The sequence below is a fragment of the Gavialis gangeticus genome, unplaced genomic scaffold (genome assembly GCF_001723915.1).
Source record: "Gavialis gangeticus isolate Ggan-Ray unplaced genomic scaffold, GavGan_comp1, whole genome shotgun sequence".
In the NCBI taxonomy this organism is placed as follows: Eukaryota; Metazoa; Chordata; order Crocodylia; family Gavialidae; genus Gavialis; species Gavialis gangeticus.
In genome coordinates this window covers 103,796,623-103,822,346 of record NW_017729024.1, presented here as the reverse complement: position 1 = coordinate 103,822,346, position 25,724 = coordinate 103,796,623, and the positions used below count along the sequence as shown (strand labels likewise).

At 39.3% G+C, this 25,724-nt stretch overlaps 1 protein-coding gene across 1 annotated transcript in view; it reads right to left on the bottom strand.

Annotated features, from left to right (window-relative positions):
* Positions 1-12,340: 12,340 nt before the first annotated feature.
* Positions 12,341-25,724, bottom strand: part of PTAR1 (protein prenyltransferase alpha subunit repeat containing 1) — a 42,722-nt gene continuing 29,338 nt past the window's right edge. The window contains exons 6-7 of the mRNA XM_019518230.1: positions 17,299-17,615; positions 12,341-15,511 (exon numbers count right to left, since the gene is read on the bottom strand). Coding sequence (XP_019373775.1) covers positions 15,166-15,511; positions 17,299-17,615 — 663 coding nt within the window. The 3' untranslated portion in view covers positions 12,341-15,165. The remainder of the gene's footprint in view (positions 15,512-17,298; positions 17,616-25,724) is intronic.

Below are 25,724 nucleotides of genomic sequence, written 5' to 3'. Positions count from 1 at the left end.
TTGTAAATGACTATACATAGATCAAAGTGGAAAAATTAGGTCCCAAGTTTCTGGACTTTGGTAACATCCTCAAGCTATATGATCCATGTAGGTATCCATGGCTTCCCTAACACCATGCCATAAGAAAACTGTCCCAGATAGGATCATGTTACTGATGGAACTTCCCAAACAGCATGTAAGAGAGATTTTCAGGCCATGCAAGGGAGCAGGGACCTTCAGTAGGTTACTAGTTTTTAAAGGAAAACAAATGTGACAGAATTTCAACTGCTGTAAGTTTACATCACTCCACAGAAGTGAGTGCAGCCAAGGCAAATTTCACCAGCTGAAGATTTGCTTGTCTCTTTCTTCAGTGCTAACAAGGATTTCCAAGAGTTGAGCCATGATGGACACACCCACCCATGTCCTTCTATTTCTGTCCACAGGGTGTTTGTAGCTGGGTCTGTTCTTTCATACCTTTGATCTCACACTGCACCACCAGGGTGTCAGGCAGTTTGGTTTTGTTTTATGCCTACACATTTATAATTAGCAGATTTCTATAGGGCTTGTGAGATAAAGCCCTCTCCATCTATGTTCTTTTCCTGTTTGACCTTTCAGTCAAAAAAGCCCAACAACCTACATTTGCCATGGAAACCACTGATGTCACTGATGTATTTTCATGACTTCCCTGCCTGATCAGATGGTGACTCTGTGCTGAAGGAGTCAATCTTTATTTAGAGAAGTTTGTCTTTTTTACTGAGAAAAGTGGCTAGCTATTAGTACTGTGTAATAGTCTGCAATTCCAAGGCTGTGGAATCTACCCATTACATGCTGACTCCATGCCACCAGAAATCCCACATCAGCCAGGGAAGATGTGAATCAGGGCTTCCAGGAATAGAGGCACAGTACGTAAGTGCAGAGGAAAGGTTGTGGAGCAAAATAAATTCCTTCACTTACAAAATATTCTCCTGACTTCAGGCTATGTAGTCCTCTCAAAGGACTTTTCCTCTCTCAGATACTCTTTTACTGCTTTCTTAGCCAGACAACACTTGGGTGCATTACAGTGGGAACATGTTAAAAAAAATACATGGTGGTGATAACTAGGTAAAAACAAAATGCTGCTGCCACCTAAGCTATCTCCACTGGAAAAGCTTTTATCATGCAATTTCACTTCTCCCTAGCACAGGGGCAGACAATTATTTGGGGTGGAGGGCTGCTTACTGAGTTTTGGCAAGCCATCGAGGGCCGCATGACAGGCAGTCAGGGGCAGATAAATATTTATTTTCTAAATTTTTTAGGGGCCCTGCGGGCCAGATAGAATGGCCTGGCAGGCTGTATCCAGCCCCCGGGCCACATTTTGCCCACCCCTGCCCTAGCACACAGCACGCTGTAGAAGATCCGTCTCCTCTCAAAAATGCTTCAAATTTTGGACCGAAAGAAATTACTAAGTTTATTGAATCTTTTTCAAGAGTGCAGCACTTCACAGCTCCAATGGAAGTACATGAAACAACACAGTCCTCATCTCTGAAAAGTAACAGGTACTACACCTTTTCAAAATGGCATTGTAGAATGCATAAACAACAAAATAAAATAAAAAATGGGAAGGGGATGGGGCAAAGGAAGAACACAGAAACTTACCTATGACCAATCACCACGTTTGGGGTCAGGAAGAAATTTTACCCCATTGTCAGATCGGTAGGGACTGTGGGGAGGTTTTGCCTTTCTCTGTAGTGGGGGGAGGTGAAAAGAGTGTGCGGCCCTCTTTGTTGGATCTTGAGTGCTTTTTTTTTTAACAGCCTTTGCAGCAGCAGGCCATTGGGTGCCGTGGCTCCCCCACTTTACCTGAGGCAGATTAGACTTATGTCTTGTGGCTGTGTCGGGGTTGACTGTGTAGTTTTGCTAATAGGTTAGACAATGGATTTGTATAGGATGGTTTGGATAGGGATGATCCTGCATCAGGCAGGGGGTTGGACTAGATGACCTTTGGAGGTCCCTTCTAGCCGAACTTCTCTATGATTCTATGAAATTTGTAAGAATGTTTTACTGGCTCATCTGTAGCCCTTATATAACTCACACTTCACATATCCATGCTTCAGAACTATTTCCTGAAAAAGGATACACATCATATTTAAGTAGCTATATTCTTTGTTAGTTTACATCTTGCTATCACACACATACTTAGAATGACTGCATGCTCCTTACTGTACTTAACCTTGTTGACATGTCTGCTAGTCATCCTTATTCATTTTTCCTTTTCCCATTCAAATATATTTCAGCTTCCAGATAAGGCCAATCAGATCCAGGTTCTGTTATAACACTCTTAGAGGGGTGAAAATATTGTAGGTCAGTCCAGGAATTTTTGGGTGGGTCTTCTGATGCTTTTGAACAAAATTGAAAATTAGCAGCACTCCCCCACTACAGCTGCTTCTGAGTTTTCCTTGTGGGTGTCTCTTTGGTATAAATTCAAGCACAAGAAAACTTGCCAACAACTTAAATTAGGTGGGTAGCAAACACAGGGATCCAGAGCCAAAGTTCAGTTAAGCTATTCAAGATAAGGGACCCTGAACATATTATTAGGTATACTGAGGTGAACTAAGCATCTTCATAGGTTAGATTTATGAATACAGGAAGATTTCACATATATTCCCAGAGGAATGAATGGACAATGCAAGTACAAAGTGCAGTGAGGGGTATAGCCAGGAAGTCAGATTCCTGGTTGTAATCATTAGTTTATTTTCATTTGGTCAATTGCTTTTTCCCACATATTTAACAATTCAGGTAGCAACAAATTAAGACAGAGGTCAGCAGCATTTTACCAGTCTGGGTCAGAGTTAGGCAGGCATCAAGAATGGCAGGCATCAAGACCCAACTGTTGCAACCATTTATTCCTACCACTCAGCTGTAGCATGGTGCAGCAAAAGTCACCCTCCCTCCAGTCCTCCCATTGGAGCCAATTCTGCCCAACTATGGTGCAGCACAGGCAGAGCTCCCCCTTTGCCAGAGCCCCAAGCAACTGACTGCAGTGTGGTGCAGAGAAAGCCTCCCAGTTCTAATGCTGCCAAAGCCATAGCCCCCCAGGCCAGATCCAGCCTGTGGGCTATAGGCTGCAGACTCCTGCTTTAAGGGATTGAGTCTGGAGGGGAAGATGGCCCGAGAAGCTATCCTTCAAATAGGCAAACCTGAGCATTAATGGCCTTGGATCAAGTACACTATACAATCTCTAAAAAAAATGTAATTGCCTACCTGTATACATGTTCTAGAATTGTTGAATGAAAATATTTTAAAAGAAACTAGAAGGAGAAGCAGCCTGCTAATATCAATGCTACATGCTAACTGAATGAATTTCAGTATAATCTAGTTACCTTCCTGGAACAAAAGTATCTTTTGGACAGAAAATTGAACTACACTGATGTACCAAGGTGCTATAATAGTATAGTTTTAAACTTGATCAATGAAAGTTATCTTAAGGTAGAAAAATTAGAACCCATTTCAGAGGGAAAAAAAGAAGAGAAAAAAATCCAAATTTCAACTGAAATCCCATTAGAAATGAAATCACAGGCTGAAAAATCAAATTCAAGAGGTTCAAATTTTAAAGCACATATACTTGTTGGATTACTACATAAAGCAAGTAATAAGCATATATCTCAAATAGCTTTTCATGATATTCTGGCAACGGATTATCTAAAGATGATTAATCAGTTATCTTCATGCAATTTATTTAGCAGAATTTTTTTCTACGAGTCCATTGGTTGGGATCAAATGATCATACCTTAATATTCTCATCATTATAATATTTCCCTGAATCTGAATCTAGCAAAGCACATTTTTTTTTAACTTAAAAAGAGTACGCTCATGCTTTTAAGCTCAAAAAAATTATTAGCATTACATTATAAGCAAAGAAAATTGTCCAATGCAGCCTCTTTTAAATGTAGCAGAATCTACCACCTTTGACAACCCAGGTTTAAGAAATGACAAGAACTTCAACAAAAGTCAAATCGAAGTTGGAGAGAGATACAATGACATCTGAATGAAGATGCATAAACTGGTGTTTTTTTAAAGATATACCCAATATTTTACAGTACAGTTCACTGTTTGTTGTCTCAATTTTCTAAGGGTTTTAAAAAATCTCTGTTCTCCAGCATTCTGTCAAGTTTTACACGCAAAAATTGCCCATATGCTAACTCTGACCCAAATATACAGAAACACATTTGAAAATGTCTTTACTCTTTATGTGTATACAGACTACTTATACACCTTAGGAACTATGTTTGATACCACATACATAAAAAGGGAATATGTTATCTAAATATAAAATATTCCTGATTAAGGCTTCACGTTTATTAGTGAACCATTAATGAATTTGAACTCAGTGTTGAAATGTGACATCAGGCAAAACACTGGAATCTTAGGAGATGAAAAGTTTATTTAAAAACTTAATATTTAGCAAAAAAAAATTGTACACTATTTTCCAATTTCTACAGAAATACAATAACTTATAGCTGTGCTTAATACATTTTATCACTAGTACATATAAAAATGATTCTACTGATAAATAAGTGGAAAATTCATTCTGCCAACCACCACCATTAAGATTGTACCTGTAATTCTGGAAGACATCTGCATAGAATTATTAGGATTCTAGGGCTGGTTTTTAATATACTTTTGTACTGATAGGATCATGTTAAAATGGCATGTAATACAAAATATTTGAAATAAACAAGACTGAGTTTAGTGTGCACAACTAGAAAACAATGTTAGGATGCTCTCTTAGGTTTCTAATGCATTGGAAGCCAGGGCATTTTAAACATTGTGGACTTTCCACTTCCTTTCACAGGAAAGCTGAATTTATAAGGATCAAAACCTATGCTCAGTTGGGTCCTGTTTTAAGTAGAACATGTGAAGGAAGTTAGTTAGATGCAGTTAGTAGGAGCAGAAGTAGTTATCCATTACAAGATTTTTACTGCATGATTCTAGAAAGTTAATTAAATTTGAAGTAGCTACATTTAAAAAAACAACCCACCACAGTTACTGATTTATAAGTCACTACGAGATGACAAGACAATAGATAATTGTGCAGTTTAATTACTGCACAATATAATTCAGTATGTACAATGTACTTTGGGGGGGGAGGGGAGGGGATTAAGCCATTCAATAGTTAAAATTGCCACTAGCCAAACTACATCAAATGCATCTTTTATACCCAAAATCTCTACACCCATCCTCTCATAAGAAGCATTTTGCACTGAATTCAGCTGTCAAACTAAATGCAGCCATTGATCAGCAATATTATCTCAACAGTTTAAGACTTGTTCTGCATCTTGCTGTATATTTCACACATGCATGCACTGCATCCTTCCTGCCATGGTGAAATCCTTCCTACCACGTTTCGATTTTTTAATACTGATCCCTCCAGCAAACCTCTGTGTATCTAATGGCCGAGCATAACCCTTCTGGGTACCCCTAAATAAAGTGGCTGTCGAAATGGCAGATTTAACTAGTAAATATTGTTTTAACAATCTTTATTGCTTGTTTCAGATTTTTAGATTAGTTCCTTTGATCTCCCAGTGATCTGAGGGCAGTTGATTTCAAACAATCTTTTCACAGCTATTAAAAATACTGGCTCAAAACATAGTTGCTTCTGCAGTAGTTGCATTTGGGAATGCTTCAATATACTACTCTCTCCAACTTTTTTTAAACTACTAACAGCTAGAAACTTTACAATGTTTTTCCTCAAGGATAGCAGAAACTGATAAATACCACACCAATAACAGCTTTCTTTCCACAAGAAAGGTAGGTTAGAATCATGCATAACATTATTCACTTAGGACAGCAGAACCACTTGTAATCCATCAAAGCAAGCATTTTATTATCAAGCTATCATGTAGTGACTTGACATCTTACCTGCAGTATATGCAGTAGCAATTTGATCCAGCAACCTGTATTCATGTGAGTTTGGTTTTGCAGGATCAAGCCTTAAAATAATTTGTATTCATTGTTGCTAGCCCTCAAAAAGATCTCAGAGAGAATAACAAACTTGAAAATTAAGTGCACATTGACAATTTCCTCCAGATTTTTACTCATCTTTCCCAGCAACCAGTAGGGTAAATGACACTTATGCAGATAGAAAATTTAACAGCTGCAATAATCTTCAGTTGTAAACAAGGGATAAGGTTTCCAGTTGTGACTTTTGGTGCTCATCTTAAAAAAGGGACTGGATTGCCAGATGAAGGAGTGGGGCTCAACATCGTTTCTAAATCAGACCCCTTTCAAAGAGGTCCCAGTAGAGTAAATTAAAAGGGAGGCATCCAAAACAACTGGCTACTTTGGAATATCTTGGACAGTATGACTTTTTCCCCCAACCCCAAAAAGGATCAGCCACTGGGAAATACCAAAAACTAAGAAGTATATCACCCGTGTTGCTTTTCATGCTCCCCTCTGTCTACTCTTGTAGAAGGAACGCGGAGCAGCACATATTCCAAAATATGCCCCTCCCTTCCTTTAGGGACGGATGATGATCTTGCCTTGAGCAGTGGGTTGGATTAGACTGGGGCGTCCAACTTGGGCCCTGTGGGCCAGATCTCGATTGTGGAGATTACCATGGGTCACGTACAGATTGCAGAGCTTCCCATGGGCTGCTTGGGTGTTAATTCCTGTGGCTGCCAAAACTGCTGTAGTCACATGGCTCTGGAACCCAGAGAGTAATGCTGCTCCCCCTGCCCCACTCCTTTTCCCCTGCTGCCTAATTTAGTTGCTGGGGGTGACTAAAACATCCTGATTTCAGCAGCAGGCAAGGTAGGGGGAAAAGGGAGGTGAGTGGTATTAACTTACTGGGTTTTGGCACTGTATTGAAATAATGGGGTTTAATGCTACTACTGCAGAACCAGCCCATGAGCCCTATGCTTGACACCTTTGGACTAGATGAACTCCTTAGGTCCCGTCCAGCCCTACTTTTTGTATGATACTATGATTTATGCAGGACTCTCATGGAATACTCTATGGGCTTCCAGTTTAATGAGTGGAAAATGGACCAGACTACCAAATTGTCCCACTTATGCTATCAGGAAACACAGTCTACAGTAATTCGAGCTGCATGCTCCTCTGCAACTTGGAAAACTCCCTTCAGGGCATCCAGGACTGCAAGTCCCACTGTCCTTTCCAGGCTCTCTGGAAAAAAGGCCAGCTGGGCTTCAGTGTGGATACAGTGGATGAGCAGGCCCTGAAGTTGGCAGACACTGTATAAAATTCACAAACTAAAGATGGGATGGGACTATGCAGTTAACAGTAGGGCAACACATTGTCCCCAAGGGATGAATTATTATTCACAATTTTCTTTCACTAGCTCACTCAGGAATAACCTAGGCATGAGAAAATTGGGTCCTATACTTGAATTTACAGTGGCCCCACTTCTCTTCCTAGTTACTGAAGTGCACAGATTACAGGTTATTTATCCATGACTAGTTTATTCGTGATCCTATTCAAACAAGATTCCTATTCACTATGTGGTATTCTTTGGGCAAAAAATATTGCATTAAAATGTAAGCTCTGGAAGGATAAATTATGCTTTTAAATTCCCTGACTTTGGAACACTGCAAATGTTTCTGAATTTTTTTTTGTTTCTGGTGCCACAAAGTTGTGATTGTTTTGTCATCATACTATTCCAAGTGCCATTAATATTGCCTATTTAACCTGATTCATCTGCACCAAACAGCTTTCAGTGAACTTACAGTGGTCACAGTTATCTATCCAAAGTTTTTGATAAAATATAATGGTACTATGGTTAAAAGCTGCTTTTAACAAAACAGCTTTTAACCATAACATTTTTAATGATCCCAAAGCCACAAAAGTGAAATTTTTTTTCTTATATGTCTCCCAGACAGGCTAATGTTTGCACTGTAAAGAATACTACTCAGATGAAAGTGGAAGTGATGGCTTTATAGAATTAAACAATATTCACTGGTTCACATAGGTTCTATAGTACTGACCTAGAAATTTGCAGTACCATGGATCTCAGTGCTCCCTGGAGCCATTAGAAAAAGCTCCCTGTTTACTATATGAGAACCTTCCCAGGCACACTGTTGCAGGAGGGGAACGCTGCTTTAAATGTAGCCACTTCACAAAGGAAAAAACCTGAACAAATGGGAATGGTCACAGTATATATAAATATATTCTGTCCCAAGGTATTTACATTTTACATCACTTATGATATTTTCAACAGCTGACAATGGGATAATCCATACTTTGTTAACAATTGCATCTATCCATTCGTTACTTCTGTGTACAAGGAATCTATTGTAGCAGAGGCACCAACTTTAAACTGCTATTCACATATCATATGCAAACTATTAAGTCTTCCAAGAAAACCACCCTTGCTTCAACATAATCATAGTCCACTCAGAAAATTCAATGCACACAAAATACAGATCTTAGTGTTTTTTTCTTCACTATTAACTAGGATTAATAGCAGGTTCCAGATGGTACAAATAAGGAAGCTTAATAACCCATGTTTCAATGAAGAGTTCTGCTCTTTAGCAAAGTTGTATGGTACATAAACATGTGTTGGCTAGACAACAAATAAAAATCTTTTGCCTCATAAAATAGGTATGTGACTTTAGTGTTCAGACTCATAATAAGATTCAGGAAATTCAGGATCTGTAACATATCAGACATACAGAATACATTTTTCCTAGTATTAAAAGACTTGGCCATGTGAGGTGTTGAGTGTCCTGCTGAATGCATTTGGAGCCATGCAGGAGATATCCAGCAGCTTTCAAGATCTGGCCCATAGTTTCTTGATGAAATCACTAATATGTTTTAAAATACAGGTAGGTGAGAAGGGCAGGCCTAAAGCAGGCAACTAGCTACAGTATTAGCTAGGGGCTATATAAAATATTGTTCTAGACTAAAAATATTAAGAGCCACTTATTATATATTTAGCATTTATGCATTTTTACCAATGATTATAAACTGTAAAAATGTACCCTAGTTTTCTAAGATAATCTATGCCCTGAGAAGTTACATTGCACACTAAGTAAAAGCCACAAGGAAGTGTCAGATTTATAATTAGTGACCACAGTAATATTTTGAAAGCATAAACTGACTACAAGGAATTTTCCTGGAAGCACTAGTTTCCTCTGTTTGACTGCAAAATAATGCTTTGTCAGAGGCAATGGTTGATGACAGCCTATACAAATTATGGTTTTTCCCAGCTTTAAACACTATTTAATATTTCCTCCATTTGTTTAAACTCTTAAGGGGAAACTAGATGGCTTAACACATAAAGCTCTTGCTTTTCACCTCTGAAATGAGGGTCTAGATCTAGCCTGAGGATCAGAATAAAATAAGCCTGATGATCTCCATTTAAGGACATTATCAGAGCATTTTTTGGGAGGTAGTAGACATTACCCTTACATTATATAAGGCCACCTCCCCATAGTTTTATGATGTTGTTTACCAGTGGGGGAAAGCAGTTCAGAATGAAACACTCTTTGAATGTGATAGGAAAGACAAGAACAAAGTTTTTGAGAAGTAGGTTGATCTTATTTTGTAACTAAACTGCATTTTATGTCCTTCTGAGAATGGCAATTATTTTTCCTCTTTGCATTTTATATAAAACTAAAAGACTTAGTTGTAAGTAAATGTCAGACATGGGAATATGGAAAAGTCACATTTATCTTTCACTCCATTAATCTCAACAGCTCTGTTGAAGACAGTCTGACAACTGTATTATCTTACATTGACATAGAAAAAAACCCAAAAGATGAGTAACACTTTGATCATGTGGAAATAGCACTACAGGCAAGAGCAAAGCCATACGCAACCTTTGTTTTGAATTTTGATCATGAAGTATTGGTAAACTGATTGTTAAATTCTCTTGTGGTTGCTTCATTATGGTATTTTTTAAGTACCTATTTTTAAGACATTTGTTTGTTAAGTCTGGCTATGTAGACAAGCCCCTCCAAGACACTTTGATTTGTTTGTCCATACTATACAGTACAGTTTAAAAACAATTAAATATTTCAAGCTGAAGAGTAACAAAGTCACTGCTTTACATAAATTACTAGTTATACATAATGTAACACTAACACCAAGTGAAACACTTAAGTAAATTTCAGTTGTAAAATGGAATCCCAACTTTACTATATTAATTCTTCGCTATACCTATTTGTTTTTAAACCAGTGCTACATAAGGTAACTAAGCTATCAGCAATAAACTGACAAGTATATTTTCTGCATATTTAAACAATAACAAGTTGTTATAAAGACTGCGTAAGCAGTCAACCAAATATTGTAATAAACAGGCATGGGTAAGTTAACACACACATACATAAAAATATGACCTGTCCCAATGTTAAATTTCTACAAGAGTTCATTGCTGTCACCAGGTTTGGTGGTACTGCAAGTTTTGTTCCAGCAACTACAGCCCATGAGATAAAATATCAAATGCCAACATAACACCAGTCAATGCACATTACAGTAAATAATACACATTTAGAAATGAGATTGTCCACTTTCACCTGATTGTTTAATTGTGTTCTCACTTCTGAAGTTCCAAGTGACATTCATTCTTCAAAGCCTTCCTTAATTTCTAGTGCAAAGATATTGCTATAAGACTGATTTAGTGCACAATAAAAGTTTTCACCAATGTAAATGATAAATGATATAGTAAAGGATAGAATTAGCACAAGTACTTAACCATAAGAAGGACTCAAACAGTTTATTGATAGTCAAAGCCCAAATTTATATCCAGAATAAGTATTTAGTACTGCCTAGTTACAGTCACCCAGCATAACTCATTGACATTAAAAGTTAAAGATATGCTGCCCTCTGACATACTAATTGGCCAATATATGTTACTTAACATTGAGAAGCTGAGCTCAGGAAATGATGCGTATACTAACTGCCAATGACCTGACGTCTAAAAATTTTTACTATGCTGTAATTCCCCCTCTCTCCATTAGAACTTATAAGAAATTTTAATTTGACTGATTAGTTGGTCTCAGCTGTAAAAGTTCACTGCAAAATTCTCAGTTTTAAAATATATTCCCCCCAAATTACAATAATCAGTTCATATAAAGGTTAAAGGACACAGACAACTTGAAAATAATATTTTTAAGTAAATGTATTTGTTTTTCACTATTTTCAAAGTGAAAAAACTGTGCTTAGGTTTCAAATATGGATACTGTTAGTTCATCATTTAGCTTTTCTTCAGCTGGGAAAGTGTAACTTATTATCATCAGCTTCACTTAGATTTAAGTCTTTTTTATGGTTGGGTTTTCAGCACCACAAACAAAGGAGGACAATTTTAATGTAGTTGCTTCTACTGGAGATTAAAAAAAAATTATGAAAATATCTCCATCAGACTTTTTGGGAGGGAGGGGAAGCAGTATCTAAAAAAAATCTACAATTTGGGTAACATTTCAGTTGGCAGCAGTTCTGTAAAACGATTTTAAAAAAGCCATACCTCGCCTTTATTCTGAGAAGTACTGGAACACTTTAAATGCATTGTAATACTACTTGACTATACAAGACCAAATCCTGTCTTCATACAGGCATGCATAATTCACACTGACATCAATGGGAATTGTACACATCTTTGAAGGCAGGGTTTGACCTTAAATGTTTATGACAGAACGATTGTCAAATTCAATATCAGGCTATTTCTACTATATAGCTCTAGGAAGGCTGACTGAGAGTTTAAAAAGTCTAACTGATATTTATTGTAATGGATTTTAAGTCAGGTTCCACTGCCATCCTTGAAATTCCTTCCATAGAATCCAATCACTACAGTACAAGTATAGGAGGTATTTTCTTTCTGCCTCAAATGATGGGGTTTTATTTGTCCAACAAGGCACAAATTCTCCTCAGTCTGCTCCCTCCTCCAATACCCTTCTATTGTATCAATAACCCACACAAAGTAAAAGTGGAGAAGACAAAATTAAGATGCTGCCTTGACTCTAAAAGGAAATTATTTTAGGACAGATAAAACAGTCTCTGACAAACATAGAGCCAAATGCCTGCATACTTTCTGGGTAGGCACTATCACCTACATGTTCACTACAGAGTGAACCCAGGCTTCTACTCAAGTTTCATCCTAGCCTCACCTGCCATTGCACAGAGAACCATCTGACCTAGGGTTAACACTTTACATTTGGACCAGTTTACTCAGCTGAGGCATCAGTTATAGCCCTAACTTCTCCTAAGCTCAGGCTGAAACTCAGCTACCATATTTACATGAATCCAAGATGACTTTGACTTTAAGATGACCCCCCAATAATTAGATTTTAGACATGGAAAATTATAAATTTGTTATAATTTTCCATGTCTAGAATCTAATTGTTGAAGGGTCCCCCACACTGCTGCAGCAGGAAAAATAGTGGGAAGGGGCAGGAAAGCAGTGGCAGGGCAGGTGATAGGGAGGATACCGGGGTGGGGACAAGTACTCCCTCTACCACTTACCTCCCCACACTTATCCACCCTAGTATTTGTCACCCCACCATCTGTCCTTTCCCAGTGCTTGCCCTCCCCACTCTGCCTGGGAGCAAGCACTAAACGAAGAAACCTGTGCACCGTTGCTGCTGTCCCCAGCTGAGCTGGGCTCCCCACAAAGCTGCTCCCTGCAGCAAGAAGCAGGAGCAGCTCTAGAGATAGCCTGCATCAGACAGCCAGAGATAACAGTAGCAGCGTGCAGGTTCCTCCTTCCAGTAACTGTGCCTCACCAGTGGAGAACATGAAGTGATGGGGGTGGGAGGGGTAAAAGAGTGGAGCTGGGCCTGGAACAAGTGCTGGAAGGAGGAACCTATGAGCCACTGCTCATGTCCCTGGCAGAGCCAAGTTCCCTGCACAGCTGCTCCTTGCAGCACAATGAAGGAGCAGCTTCACCTGTACCTGGATCAGCTGAGGACACCACTGCTTGCTGCAGCTGCTGGCTGGAGTGGTCCCATACTCAATTCTAAGATGAGACGTTTCCCCCATGTTGAATGGGAAAATAAACCTCATTTTGGAATCAAGCAAATACAGTACTTAACAGTGGGGAAAACAGCAAAATCTTTTGAGTATTGATGGTCCTCCAATGCCCCAACCACAATCCCCCGCTTCTGCCCCAAAGCCAGACAAGTTCTTCTAAAATTGATACAACTAACTAGGAAAGAATCCTAGAGTATCTCAGCACCAAGAACCATGAAATAAAACCCCAGACACACACAGACATCCCAAAACCCAGACATATTGCAGAACCGGTGAGAAGGCACTAACATAAATAAGGCTTTGCAATGGAGATGCTCAAACCTATATGTCACTCAACTCACTCATCTGCAAACTACAGACATACAAGGTACAATCTGACACGTCTTTACCAAACTCATTTTAGCCACAAAGTGATTTTGAACTCCAAGGCCTGGGAGTTTAACTCTGCAGAGTTAAAAAAAACCCAACCCAAAACATAGAGACCCTGTTTTAATACTACTACCTATTTCCTAAATGACCTGAATGACTCTTAGTTCATTCCAGTCTCAAAATCATCAAATTTAGCCACATCACTAAAAGCAAACATACCAGAGGGAGTCTATTTTCCCTTTGACATGGAAGAATAACTGCTACCCAGACATGACTTAGGACCCCTGGAATCCCACTGCCCATTGCTCCAGTGGCCGTCACACTTCTGAGAGTAACATCTTTTAAAGCAGCACACCTCCGTTTCTACTCCTCATTGTACTTTCTCAACAATAAGAACAGGAGCATGAAGCTGTTCATTTCTGAGGCTGGACTTTGTCCAGGGAAAACGAGCACAGATCATATTAAAGGAGCTTTCCCGAATTTCCAAAATGTTTTAACTTTAGGAGTAAAGCAGCTCTGTGGTAAGATTTCACTTAAACAGGAAAGCATTTTTACAATGGGGCCTGCACTAGCATAGTTACAGGAGTCCAACTACACTGGCGCAGATGGTGAGAGGTTCTAAAAAATGCCAATACAGACTATTCATATTTAATTGCACTGATAACCAAAAGGAATTCAAGGATAAAACTACCTTAGAATTGTATAACCACAATATATACATGAGGTGTTGGGCGGAAGGAGGTCCACTGACTGACGGGGAAGACACTGAATTGAAACCTTGCCTAAGCTAGAAATACAGAAAGGAAGCAATACAGAAGTACAGACATGCACATAAATGCAGAAAGGAAGAAATCCTGACTAATTGTCTTCATAGTATAGTTTAAGAAATCAGCTAGCACAATTCCTTTTTACTTCCATCATCTAAAATGCTTGTATACTGTGTTTTTATGATGTGTGTGTGATTGCATAGTCTTTGTTGGGCTCTGTAGTGTTAATGCAATACATTCACAGATGTAAATCAAGTGTCATTAACTCTGGCTTTTTGAGGTAAAATAAATAAATAAATAAAAGTATAGAACGTTAAAGACAGAAATGCTTCCGCATACAGCTTTAACCTTACTCGCTTGTTGCATGAGAGAAAGACACTTTGTTTTCCCGCCTCTACCTGCATCAGATTTGGCATGGACTTAAGCTTAGTAGGTTTTGATACTGACCTTATGTGATAGAGCTGTCAGGCAAATAAAACAAAAAGCGTAATTCCAGTATAGTAGCAATACATGTTGCCTTTATGAGGAATTAAAAGGGGCACGGAGGCCGAAACACAACAGCCTACTCTTTTAATAGTGGTTAGTAATTCAGATGTAAAAACTCACTAAATACAATCTGGGTCCACTGGCTCTGTACGAGTCATTGCCAGCCTTGACTCTGTCGGACAGGAACAACATAGAAACAAGCTAATTTTATGCTGACAGATCTTCTAACTTGTTTCCCAGACCCTCCATTTGGATCAGAATCATTTTAAACCTTTTTGTCAAGCCCCTCTGTTCACAGTCCACACTAATACAGAAAAGGTTCAAGAGGAACAATAGCATGACATGAAGCTGCCACAAGTAGAAATATAGTATGAAATCTTTGAAGGACTAAAGGAAAACAAACTATGTTTGCTTAATAAAAAGATATGCCAGTTTTTGAAATAAATAACATGAAAGAGTTTTACTCTGCATAATGAGTTTCAGCACTAACCATAAAAAAGTGAGAAAAACATGGCTAGCTAACACTTGCAACCATGACATGCATTTGTGACTGAAAAGAGAATATTGCACTAAAAGAGGAATCCTGCAGGTTTTAGCTTTTCCTTCACTGACTTGGAAAATTAACTAGCCATTTTTTATATGCAGTAGCAAACCTGGCCTGCTCCACATCTCTACAAGTTGATAAAACTTTGTCAATGAACCTGTATTCCATTTCCAGGCCAAGAGAGTCCTGTGTAGGGGCACGTTTTAGTCGTTTGGTTTCTTGGGTATAGCCTTGTTTGCTGGAATCATGCAAACCATCAACATCCATGGCTTGAGTAACATGACTGACCACAGTAATGGGGTGGGAATTACTTAGAGTTCCATCGCTGCTGTCTACTGATGTCAACCATACATTTGGAAGAAGAAGTTTGTTGTTTAAATGGTGCTGAAGGTAGAACACATGCCGTCTTCAAACAGGAAGGAGAGAAAAATAAATAATATTTAAAAAGTCATATGCTTCAAGTCAAGTTGCTGCCAACAGCAAATGATGTTAGAATTCAGTGAGTACCCCCCAGCCAGCCTGACTACAAAAATCATGTTATTTTGTGGACACGAAAAAAGTTGACTTTCAGTTTTGCAGTGGGTTATGAAGCTTTTCACTTCTCTGTAACTGATCTGAATATTACCATCTGACAGCTGGTATTTCACACGTTGTCAGATGAGTGGGTGGTTTTACTTTACTTCTCAGTGATGCAGACACCAGTGCACTAAAGTCACCATCGCAACTGGCATTCTAAATGACAGTTTCAGCAGTGGTGTCAAGCACTAAGAAGTCAGACTTTGGTGTGGAAACACTGCACAGACAACGAAGGGAATTGCAATTTGTGTGGTGAACACTGTACCTGTTCCAAGGCTGTACAGAAGACTTTCATCTACTGGACTGTTAATCTGGAACCTTCACAAAGACCAAGAATCACTCACTAATGCTCGCTGCTGTTTGCATATGTAAAGCAGTGATCAAAAACTGTTTTGTGATCTTGTCTACAGATGATATGGGCCTATTCAGCTCGCAGCTATAGAGCTGGACTCTTTATTAGCTCAAGCTGTAGATACTCATATTGTCAGCTCCCTAGGCCCTCAGTTCACACTCTGCAGCAGCCAAGCTGCAGCCTGTCATATCACCAAGCAGAGATTTGATTCAGACAAGCAACTACTGCACATATGCAGTAACATTTTTTCCCAATTATTTTTCACATTTTCAGGACAAGATGAAAGTGATCTCTCTTCAATGAATTGATGGATGACGGTTAATATTTAATGTTTGTTTCCCGCCCCCCAAAATTATTTAATACCCATTAAAAGTGCCAGATTATCATCAATAGCATGTTGTTCCCTATCCTACCCTACATACACAATTCAAACCTCATCTGTTTTCATTTTGTACTTGAGTTTTTAATGCAGTGGTTCTCAGTCTTTTTAGACTCAAGGCACTCCTGAATAGACTTGAGACACACCTTGGAAAATGCCAGCTCTTAATTTTCACTCTTTTTTACCTACAGAAAAACGACAGAGCAGATTTTTCTGTTGCAAAGATCTCAGAGAAGACCAGAACTATGAATTTCTATTTGAAATGATTCACAAGATAAACCAAGAGATGTTTCTAAACGTAACAATACTAATATTGTGCAGCACCCCACGGTATCTGTGAAAGAATCTTAAGGCACCCCAGAGTGCCATGGCACCTTGGTTGCGCATCTCTGTTTTAATGCAAGCAGTGCCTCCACTCCATCCTTTCCCCCTCCCCTCAGGTAACAAAAGTATTTTATTTATGGAGAAGATAAAAAAAGTGTTGGGCATTTTTTGCTAGCAACAAGTTCAGTCTCACATCAGCCATCCCACCTTTTATCCAGTCAGGGACCTACATACAGCTGGCAATTTGGAGGTTTTATGTAATTAATCCATCTTTTGTCTTTCAAATGTGAGGAGCAAGATGACTGATTAGCAGCCAAGCTTTATCCTGCTAAAACCATTCTCTGGAGGGTCACAGAGTTTGTTTCAACATGGTATTGATGGCCAATCAATTTTTTCATTTATTATCTCTAACATATGTGCAGGTCTAAACTAAAGGCTCTGCATAAAGCAGAACATGTCTTTTACTCAGCTGTACCTCTAGCAATTATAACTAGATTTCCCTTTGATCTGTGTTTCAAAACAAATCAACATATCAAACAAACTTTTCTGAGTGTCCTCTTACCTGTGACACCACAATGTTTCATGCCCTGGGTAGGTATCAATAAGATCAGTGCAGAGTTCCAATTCTTCCTTTAAAAGTTGGGAGAGATCTACCCTTTGTTCTTCTGTACATGTGGCTTCTGCCACTTCATTTTCTTCATCCTCCGGGAGACTGGAGCTTTGTTGGTTTACTAGTTGATTTTGCACCAGTACAGTATTGTCAGCCACAGTTCTGCCAGTCAAGGACTTTATTAAGAACTGGCGGTAATGGAATCCACTGTGGTCCGAAACATGCATGGATACCCAGTATTTAGTTGAAGAAAGTTCATCGAGAAGAATCTGAAACAAAAAACAAGAAGCAGTAGAATAATCCATATAAAAAAGGATTTTTCCTGTATCAACATTTACTCCTCTTAATAGGTCTCTTAAAACTTTTGGCCAGTTTTTAGTCACCACTGCTGCACTGATCATTTTTAAAGAAAAAAGAGCATGAAATAATCTATTTAAATATTTTTACCAAAACGTATGCCTACCTCATTAATACAGATTTTCCACCTTAGAACACGTATTCAACACTTTTTATCTTACAACAGATTTAAATGGTATTGTTACATACAAGACAAGTATATATTTGGAGACCAGATTATTGAACCTAAGAATTCTGATATGCTTATTCACCATTTTGCCCTGAGGGATATCCAGGGATTTCTGCACAAAACAGCTTTCATATCTCCCACCTTTTAAAAAGGAAGAGGCATCAGAAGCTTTTCTTCAAGGTTCTAAAGCACCATCCTTAAAGGGATTTGGCACAGAGCTAAAATCACATGGGGCTTAAAGCAGGACTGAGTAATAACTTGAAAAAAATCCAGAGAACAGTGGAGGAAAAAAGAAAAAAAAAAAATCTACCTGGTTCAGGAGACTGGCAAATAACTAACCATTGCTTTCCAAACAAATCCCTCTGCAGGATGAATAACATCATAAGAATTGCATTCATTTTGTGTCCATCTTTTAGAATTATGATAGATGTGAACTGTTTGGACAAGCACACAAGAACATTGAAAAACTAGCTTTATTTAGCCTGACAAAGAAGAGTAAGAAGCGACTTGAATAGGGTACTCAAAACTATGAAGGATATTGTAAGGAATGACAAGCTCTTCCTTTCTATTATGTTGCCACATGGTAGAAGGACACCGAATCATTCAGTGAAGTGAATGTGCAGTAAATTTAGAACAAATAAAATACAAAACGGGAATGTCATTTAATTCAGTATACAGTGACCCTCTGGTACTGTACTGACGAGACAGATCTCAGAAGCAGAGACTGAGATCAGTGAGACTTCTACTGCTTCTCAGTGGGAGACAGTCAAACTAAAGCAGGGTCTGGGAAGTGAAAATTTAGATTCCTGAACACAGAGGCTGGTTTCCCTTCACATCTTACTTGGGGACATAACATTCTGAATCAGAAGAGGGGCAGTCTGAATAGCAGATCTTAAAAACAGGTCCTAACCAAAAGCCTCCTGCCACATAAACAATGAGCATGTTATCCAGCAACTTTCACTATACTTTAAAAGGAAAGCCAAAGCAAAGCATGGGATGTGAATGATTCTTCAAGAAGATAGAAACATGATTTGAACACTTGCAGTTGATGGCTATCCAAAATTTATTACACAAGCTACTTTGCAAAAAGCAAGATACACTATGCAGGGAAGCAATGGTTGAATTAATTTGATATATTGAGCTTTGGCTATTGTGTTCCTTAAAAGGGATTTAAAAATAATTTACATCTTTTTACCAGGAAGGACTTATAACCAGTAAAAATTTTTTGACATTTTAGGACTTAGAACACTAAGAAAACCAAGTAATATGTTCTTTACTGCAGAATTGTTATTTAAAGCAGCCAACCATTGAACTCCTTGCAAGTCTTTCTAAATTAATTGACGTAAATATTTAGAACACTGCCTGCAGCTAATATATTTCCCAACGCCAATACTGATGTGTTTTCTGTTAAGAGACCCAATTTATTTTGAAAACTTCTGAACACTAAATTTGATTTTTAGAGAGACTGGTGCGTCTGACTCTTGGATAGTGCTTCTTCTTGCTTATTTCTGCCTAAAAATATGTCTAGTTCTAAGTGATGCATTTCTTTAGAGGATTTAATCTTTTCCCCATATTATTCCTAATATGGAAATTTAAAAACCTCTAACGTCAATGGTACCCATCCATCCATTTCCTTATGGTCCCTGCTGCCAGGACTGCTTATGCATTTTATCCAATGACTCTAATGAAAAAAGCAAAACCTGCTGGAAGCAGGGACCAGAACCAAAGAACTCTCATAATTGGGCTAGAGACATAGTTTCTCTCCTGTTGCCATGGATTTTCTATTCTTTTCTACACAGTAAACCAGCTTAAACAGCAAACCCAGAGGATGCCCCAGTTTCAGCCTAGCATACAGGCTAGTACATTCTGCTGGGAGATAGGAGATTTGAGTGTGAACCCCTTCAGTCTGAGGTCACCTCAATCAGTGTTTTAAAAGAAAAGAGTGAGCCAGTCACTGTAGACAAAAGAATAATTGAGAAACAGATTTTTGGCTGTGAATCTTAGTTTCTCACAGGTACCTAACTCAAGGTTGCACGTATGTGCCAAAGTTTGGGGCAGGATTTCAGGCGCTCTTCTCTTTATCATTTCCAGCTAGGAACAGGTGCCAGAACTGCTGACTATCAATCTTGTGCTTTAACCATGAGTCCAACTTCCCTCTCCCTGACAGATGTTATCCATAGGTTTTACAGTTTTACAATTTTGCTATGACAATGACAATCTCTAGAGCCATAAGAGAGAAATAGTTAGTTGTGTTAGTCTAAAGTCAGGCAGAAGGAAGACCAGGGCAGATGTTTCACAGCATCGGACAAAGTAGGCTGTTGCCTACGAAAGATTATGCCATTCCAAACCAGTTGTTTTCTAAGGTGCCACCTTGCCCTGTCTTCATATTTCAAACAGAAACACAATGTTTAAGCCATTGGAACCGCTGTAACACATGTTGCATTTGATGTGTATCATGAAAAAGTCAGAATCTGGTTTGTTTTGCCTTAGTTTTATCTACCCATCTTCCTCTTAAAAAACAAAGAGAGAGACCAACTATCATCTACTCCACTGCTGTCCAATTTCTAAGTGGCTGGGGGCTGCACTAGCAGGGGCTGTACACCCTGGGGGCCACACTGGGACTTTCCATGGGCGTCCTAAGTTAGACACCATGTGGGTGGCCTACGCTGTATGGGCCCCTCAGCTCCGTGGCTGCCGTATCTCCCAGCACTGCTGGCTAGACTGAGCTACACAGCATCTTGCACTCTGGGATGGGCAAGAAGTGGAAACTGGAGGCAGGAGGGGGAAGCTTGGAGACAGCAGCTGCTGCTGCAGCCTGAGCAATAGGAGGAGTGGTGGCCTAGTGGGAGACCACAGGCCACAGATTAACCTCTTGTGGGCCACATGCGGCTGCGAGTTGGACAGCCCTGATCTAGTCTAACCTCCTGGATAGCACAGGCCATAGGAATTTGTTTGACTTACAGCATATCTTTTGAAAAAACAGGTTTATAAAGTTCCACTAAATCACTAGATCTTTTATGAAAAGAGACTGCCTCTGAGTTTTATAGACTCTACAGAAGTGGAAGACGCTTGCTACTTGAGAGAGATGATGTTGGAAGAATCCAAGCAATAGCATAATGCTATACAAAGTGTTTTGTTCACCAACCTGTTCCCTATGAACCCCAGCATTATTTTTTTACCTGATAGTCAAGCATGGCAAATAGATGTGCGCGCAATACATTAAGTATTCCAACTCCAATATTCAACATATCCTCTACCATTCTAATGTAAGAGATGTACTATTCATTTTAGGGGGGTCACTGCCACCCTGCCCGCATGAGGTATGGCCTTGCTCCCATGCAGCAGCAGTGGTGCCTGCCCGGCTGCTTGCCTGGTGCATCATGCTGCCTCGCCTCCCCACCACACTCTGACCTGGACTTCTGAACATGTGGCCAGGACCGGGCTATGGAATCCGAGAGTGAACTGGCCAAATCGGGATGTATGGTCACCCTATGTAGATAGGATCCTAGAGTAGTTGGCCATGTTAGTCTGAAATCAGCCAATAGGTAGGGCAAGGTGGCACCTTACAGACTAACTGGTATAGAGAGGCAGGAGCTTTCATTGGCAACAAACTACCTTATCAGATGTTATGAATTTACTGCCAGAAATAAAGGTTTTTATATAGAAGGTAAAAGGATGGGGCATGCGAGTGGTAGGGTGATGGGGGTGCCAGGATGCTAAGAGAGCTAAAAAGTAGGTTGATTAGATCAATTGAGATGAACAAGGCAGTTAACGCTTTGGGAGGCACTGGAGTTAACAGCTAGTCCAGGTATAAAGAATACATAGTCCCTTTTGACACCATGGTTAATACAATCAAGTCTGTGTATGATTTCTTTGCTCCCTGTTTCAAGTTCAAGTCTTGTTTTACTTATTTAAAGACAGCTACTCTGAGGCAAGTGATGGAATAGTAAAGTGTTCTGCCATGGGATTTTGTGCATTTCTGGCATTGATGTCAAAACAATGGTCATCCATTCTCTTACACTGGGATTGCCTCACCTGGCCTATGGTTGATGTTAGTAGGTTTTACTAGGCTACGGAAGAAGATTGTTGCCTATGGAAGCTCATGCCTCTATGAATTAAGGTACCACCCTGCCTTACCTTTTGCCTATACAGGATTCTAGTGATAGAGCAAGAGTCCCGAATGCATTGAACTAGAACCTGAAATGATCACAATGATCTTTTTCCTGAACAGAAACAAACAGATCCACCAGAGGACCAACACATACAGCCTAGAAGGTCACATCTTTTACAGGAATGAACTACTTCAAAAGTTAACCCATCTTACTGTGAGTCATACATACAGAAGTGATTTAAAAATCATAGAAATTAAGGGCTGAAAGGGACCTTGAAAGATCATCAAGTCCAATCCCCTCCTGCTTGGGGCAGGAATACTGCTGTGATCAAATGATCCCAGCAAGATGCATGTCCAGTTTCCTCTTGAAGACTTCCAGGGTTGGGGACTACACCACCTCCTTTTGAAGTCTATTCCAGATTCTGGTCACCCTTACCATAAAGAAGTTCTTTCTTACATCCAACCTGAAACCATCCTCTAAATTTATGGCCATTGCTGCTTGTCCTCCCCTGGGGCACTCTAGTGAACAGTTTTTCTCTCAGCTCCTGACATTCACACCTTACATACTTATAGACAGCCACTAAGTCCCCCCTCAGTCTTCTCTTCCCCAGGCTGAACAGTCCCAGATCCCTTACTCTTTCCTCAAAAAGGTTTGTCCTCCAGGCCCACAATCATTCTTGTGGACCTTCTCTAGACCCTTTCAAGATTCTTCATGTCCTTTTTGAAGTGCGATGCCCAGAACTGGACACAGTACTCCAACTGGGGTCTCACCCGTGCTGAGTAGGGAGGAAGTATCACTTCCTTAGCCTTGCATGTGACACATCAGCTAATGCATCCCAGCTTGCTATTAGCTCTGTTGACTACAGTGTTACATTGAAGGCTCATGTTCATCCTGTGATTAACTATAACTCCGAGGTCCCTTTTAGTCATCATGCTGGCCAGGACAACTCCTCCTAACCAACATTCAGGTTGCTGGTTACTTCTCCCCAAATGAAGCACTCTGCATTATCCTTATTGGACTGTAACTGGTTCCACTCTGCCCACCTTTTCAGCTTGCCCAGGTTCACTTGGATCTGCATCCTAACCCCGAGCATGACCACTTTTCCCATAACTTAGTATCATCTGTAAACTTGGCCAGCATGCTTTCCACATCCTCAGCTAAATCACTGATACAAATGTTGAACAGCACAGGGCCACCTCCTGCCAAGATGATACAGAACTGAAGAAGAAGAAGAAGAAGAAGAACTGAACCCTGAAGGACACCACTGGCCACCTCCTGCCAAGATGATACAGACCGGTCCACTAACACTAGTATGATAAAATATTTAAGACACGTAGTAGGATTCTTGGTCTTAGGTGTACTTCATAAGCAGGCTGAGATTTTTAGAATCCAATAACACATACCATTTTCATACCTCCATAAATAAGAATGAGGCTGTGTTTCTAATAAAATCTACACGAAGCATCAAACTCTCTCCTCTAATACTTCTTACACTCATTCAAAAACAAAGTCTGTCAGAATTAACTGAAATATATTTACATTTTAAAATTTTAAGAACGGTCTAGATCAAGAAAAAAATAGAAAAAAACCCCAGCTGGTCTTTAGGACAGTATAGTGTTATAAATATCCATATTTTAATAATAATAATTTTGAGCCAAATGTTTAAAAAGGACCTCAACTTAGTTGCAAAACTATGGGCATTAAAAGCTGTGTGGGATAAAGGACAACACAGAGTTCTATTTCCTTTTTAGTCGCAAAAAAAGGCAGCTCTGCATCAAAATATTATAAACATACATTCACAATATGTTATACAAATCTAAGCCCAAATGAGGATGCCAAATTAGATCAGTTTTAAAAAATAGTCCTTCATGTCTCAATTAAAAGAGAAAAAAAAGTCTTTCAGTCATGTTTCTTCATTTTGGCTTGTCTTTTCATTAAGTCTTTTCACATTGCTTAATTCTGTATCTGTTAAAATTACCGATTTTCTAATTCTGTCTATTTATGTTCCCCAGGTTACAGATATGCCCTGAGACCTTTCCCCCACTCCTCCTGGCTTCCCACCCAGCTTTAAAGCTTTCATACATCCAGCACCATATTGAATGCAGGGCAGCAATGATGCTGAAGTGCTGTATCAGCATTTGTTGCAAAGGATTCTGGAATCAGCATAAAGATCTTTCCTCAGGATTAAAAAGAGACCAATAGGGGAACTGGGAGGACTGCCAAGATGAGTAGAAAGCAAAGAGAATTGGGAGTTTCAGAACATAAATTTGAAAAAAAAAATCTTTGACAGGGAGGCAGTTACTACGTAACCTGCATTTCTTTTGCCACTCTAATTATTTGTGAACTGCCATTGTTCAATGCAATTCACGGAGCTCTCTGTGAATAGGAACCCCAAACCCAGGAGAGTGAATTTCATTTGGATCCAACAAGAACAGGTTGTGTCAAGCTGTATCTTCCCTCTGCCTTTATATATATTTTTATAAAGTTGTAAAAGGAGAACTGCAACTGAAAAAACTTGTGAGATGGTGCTCTGTCCTTCAAACAACCGCTACCTATTAAAGGAGGGAATGGTGATGCTCCATTTAGCTGCACCAAAATAAAAAGCACACCAAGCAAGAGTTTGTGTGAGAATCCCTGATTCTTAAGTCTCTATCCTTTTCATAATCACCACACCATCCACAACCTGCCATTCTTTTGCATTTTTCACATTTACTCTTTATTTGGAAGTTAAATGAGACAGGTAGCCAGACTGTAGGATTATATAATATGTGGACTATGACATACTTTTCAGGTTATTATTGAACTCATACAGATTAAAAACAATGTTTTTGGTGACAAATTAGAACATGAAACATTAGAAGCATGAGGGCCAGCCAACCCACTCCCCACAACCCCCCCCCACAAAAACCCACACAGATGGGGTGACAAATGGTCGTATTCACGGCTGAAATAATGAAGAGCCAGATATAGCTACCAAGAAAGGTCACTGTCAGCAAAATAAAGGAAACCGTCTCACTTCACAGCTGAGAAAACTACAGCATAAGTAGTAATTAGAAAAATGTCCTTTTTAATTTTAGATCACATCATGTCACCTTGCTGGAGGTCCTAAGTACGTTCTGTTATAGGCTGTACCATATAAATATGCTTGAGGGGCAACAAGAAGATTTTCAAAAGACATCTCTGTGGAAGCTGAAGAGGCACACTAAAGGCCAGTTAGTCAGTTCTGCCTTTTTGATATGACAATTCATTACACTCAGCATAAACTCTGCTGAAGGGTGCCCTTGGATCTTGTAACCATTTTCATAAGCACCACTTTACAATTTCTAAATTGCCTGGTGTCTTTATCCTATTTGAGTCCTTCATGCACATTCTGACAGCTCAAGATGACAGAGTACAAGAAGCAAAACAAAAAAAGGAACATTACAGTACTGGAATGACGTGCCATGTAGCATCTTTTTATTTTAATGGACTCTCAAACTTTATGCCTGCACATAATTTATGCTCAGTGCTCATTTCTGCTTTCTCCCACACTCTCATCTACCCTCTACTGGTTCATTAAATACTGAGAGATGCATGGTACTTTGGTAGGAAAATGCCAGAACTACCTTCATCACTACAATGCTTTAGACATTAGCTATGTATGCCACTCCATGCTGGTGATTATTCACTTCTCCCTCCATGATGTGCGCTTTGACAATCTGCATTTAAAATACAGATATTTAGCTTCAGCAGTGTATTTG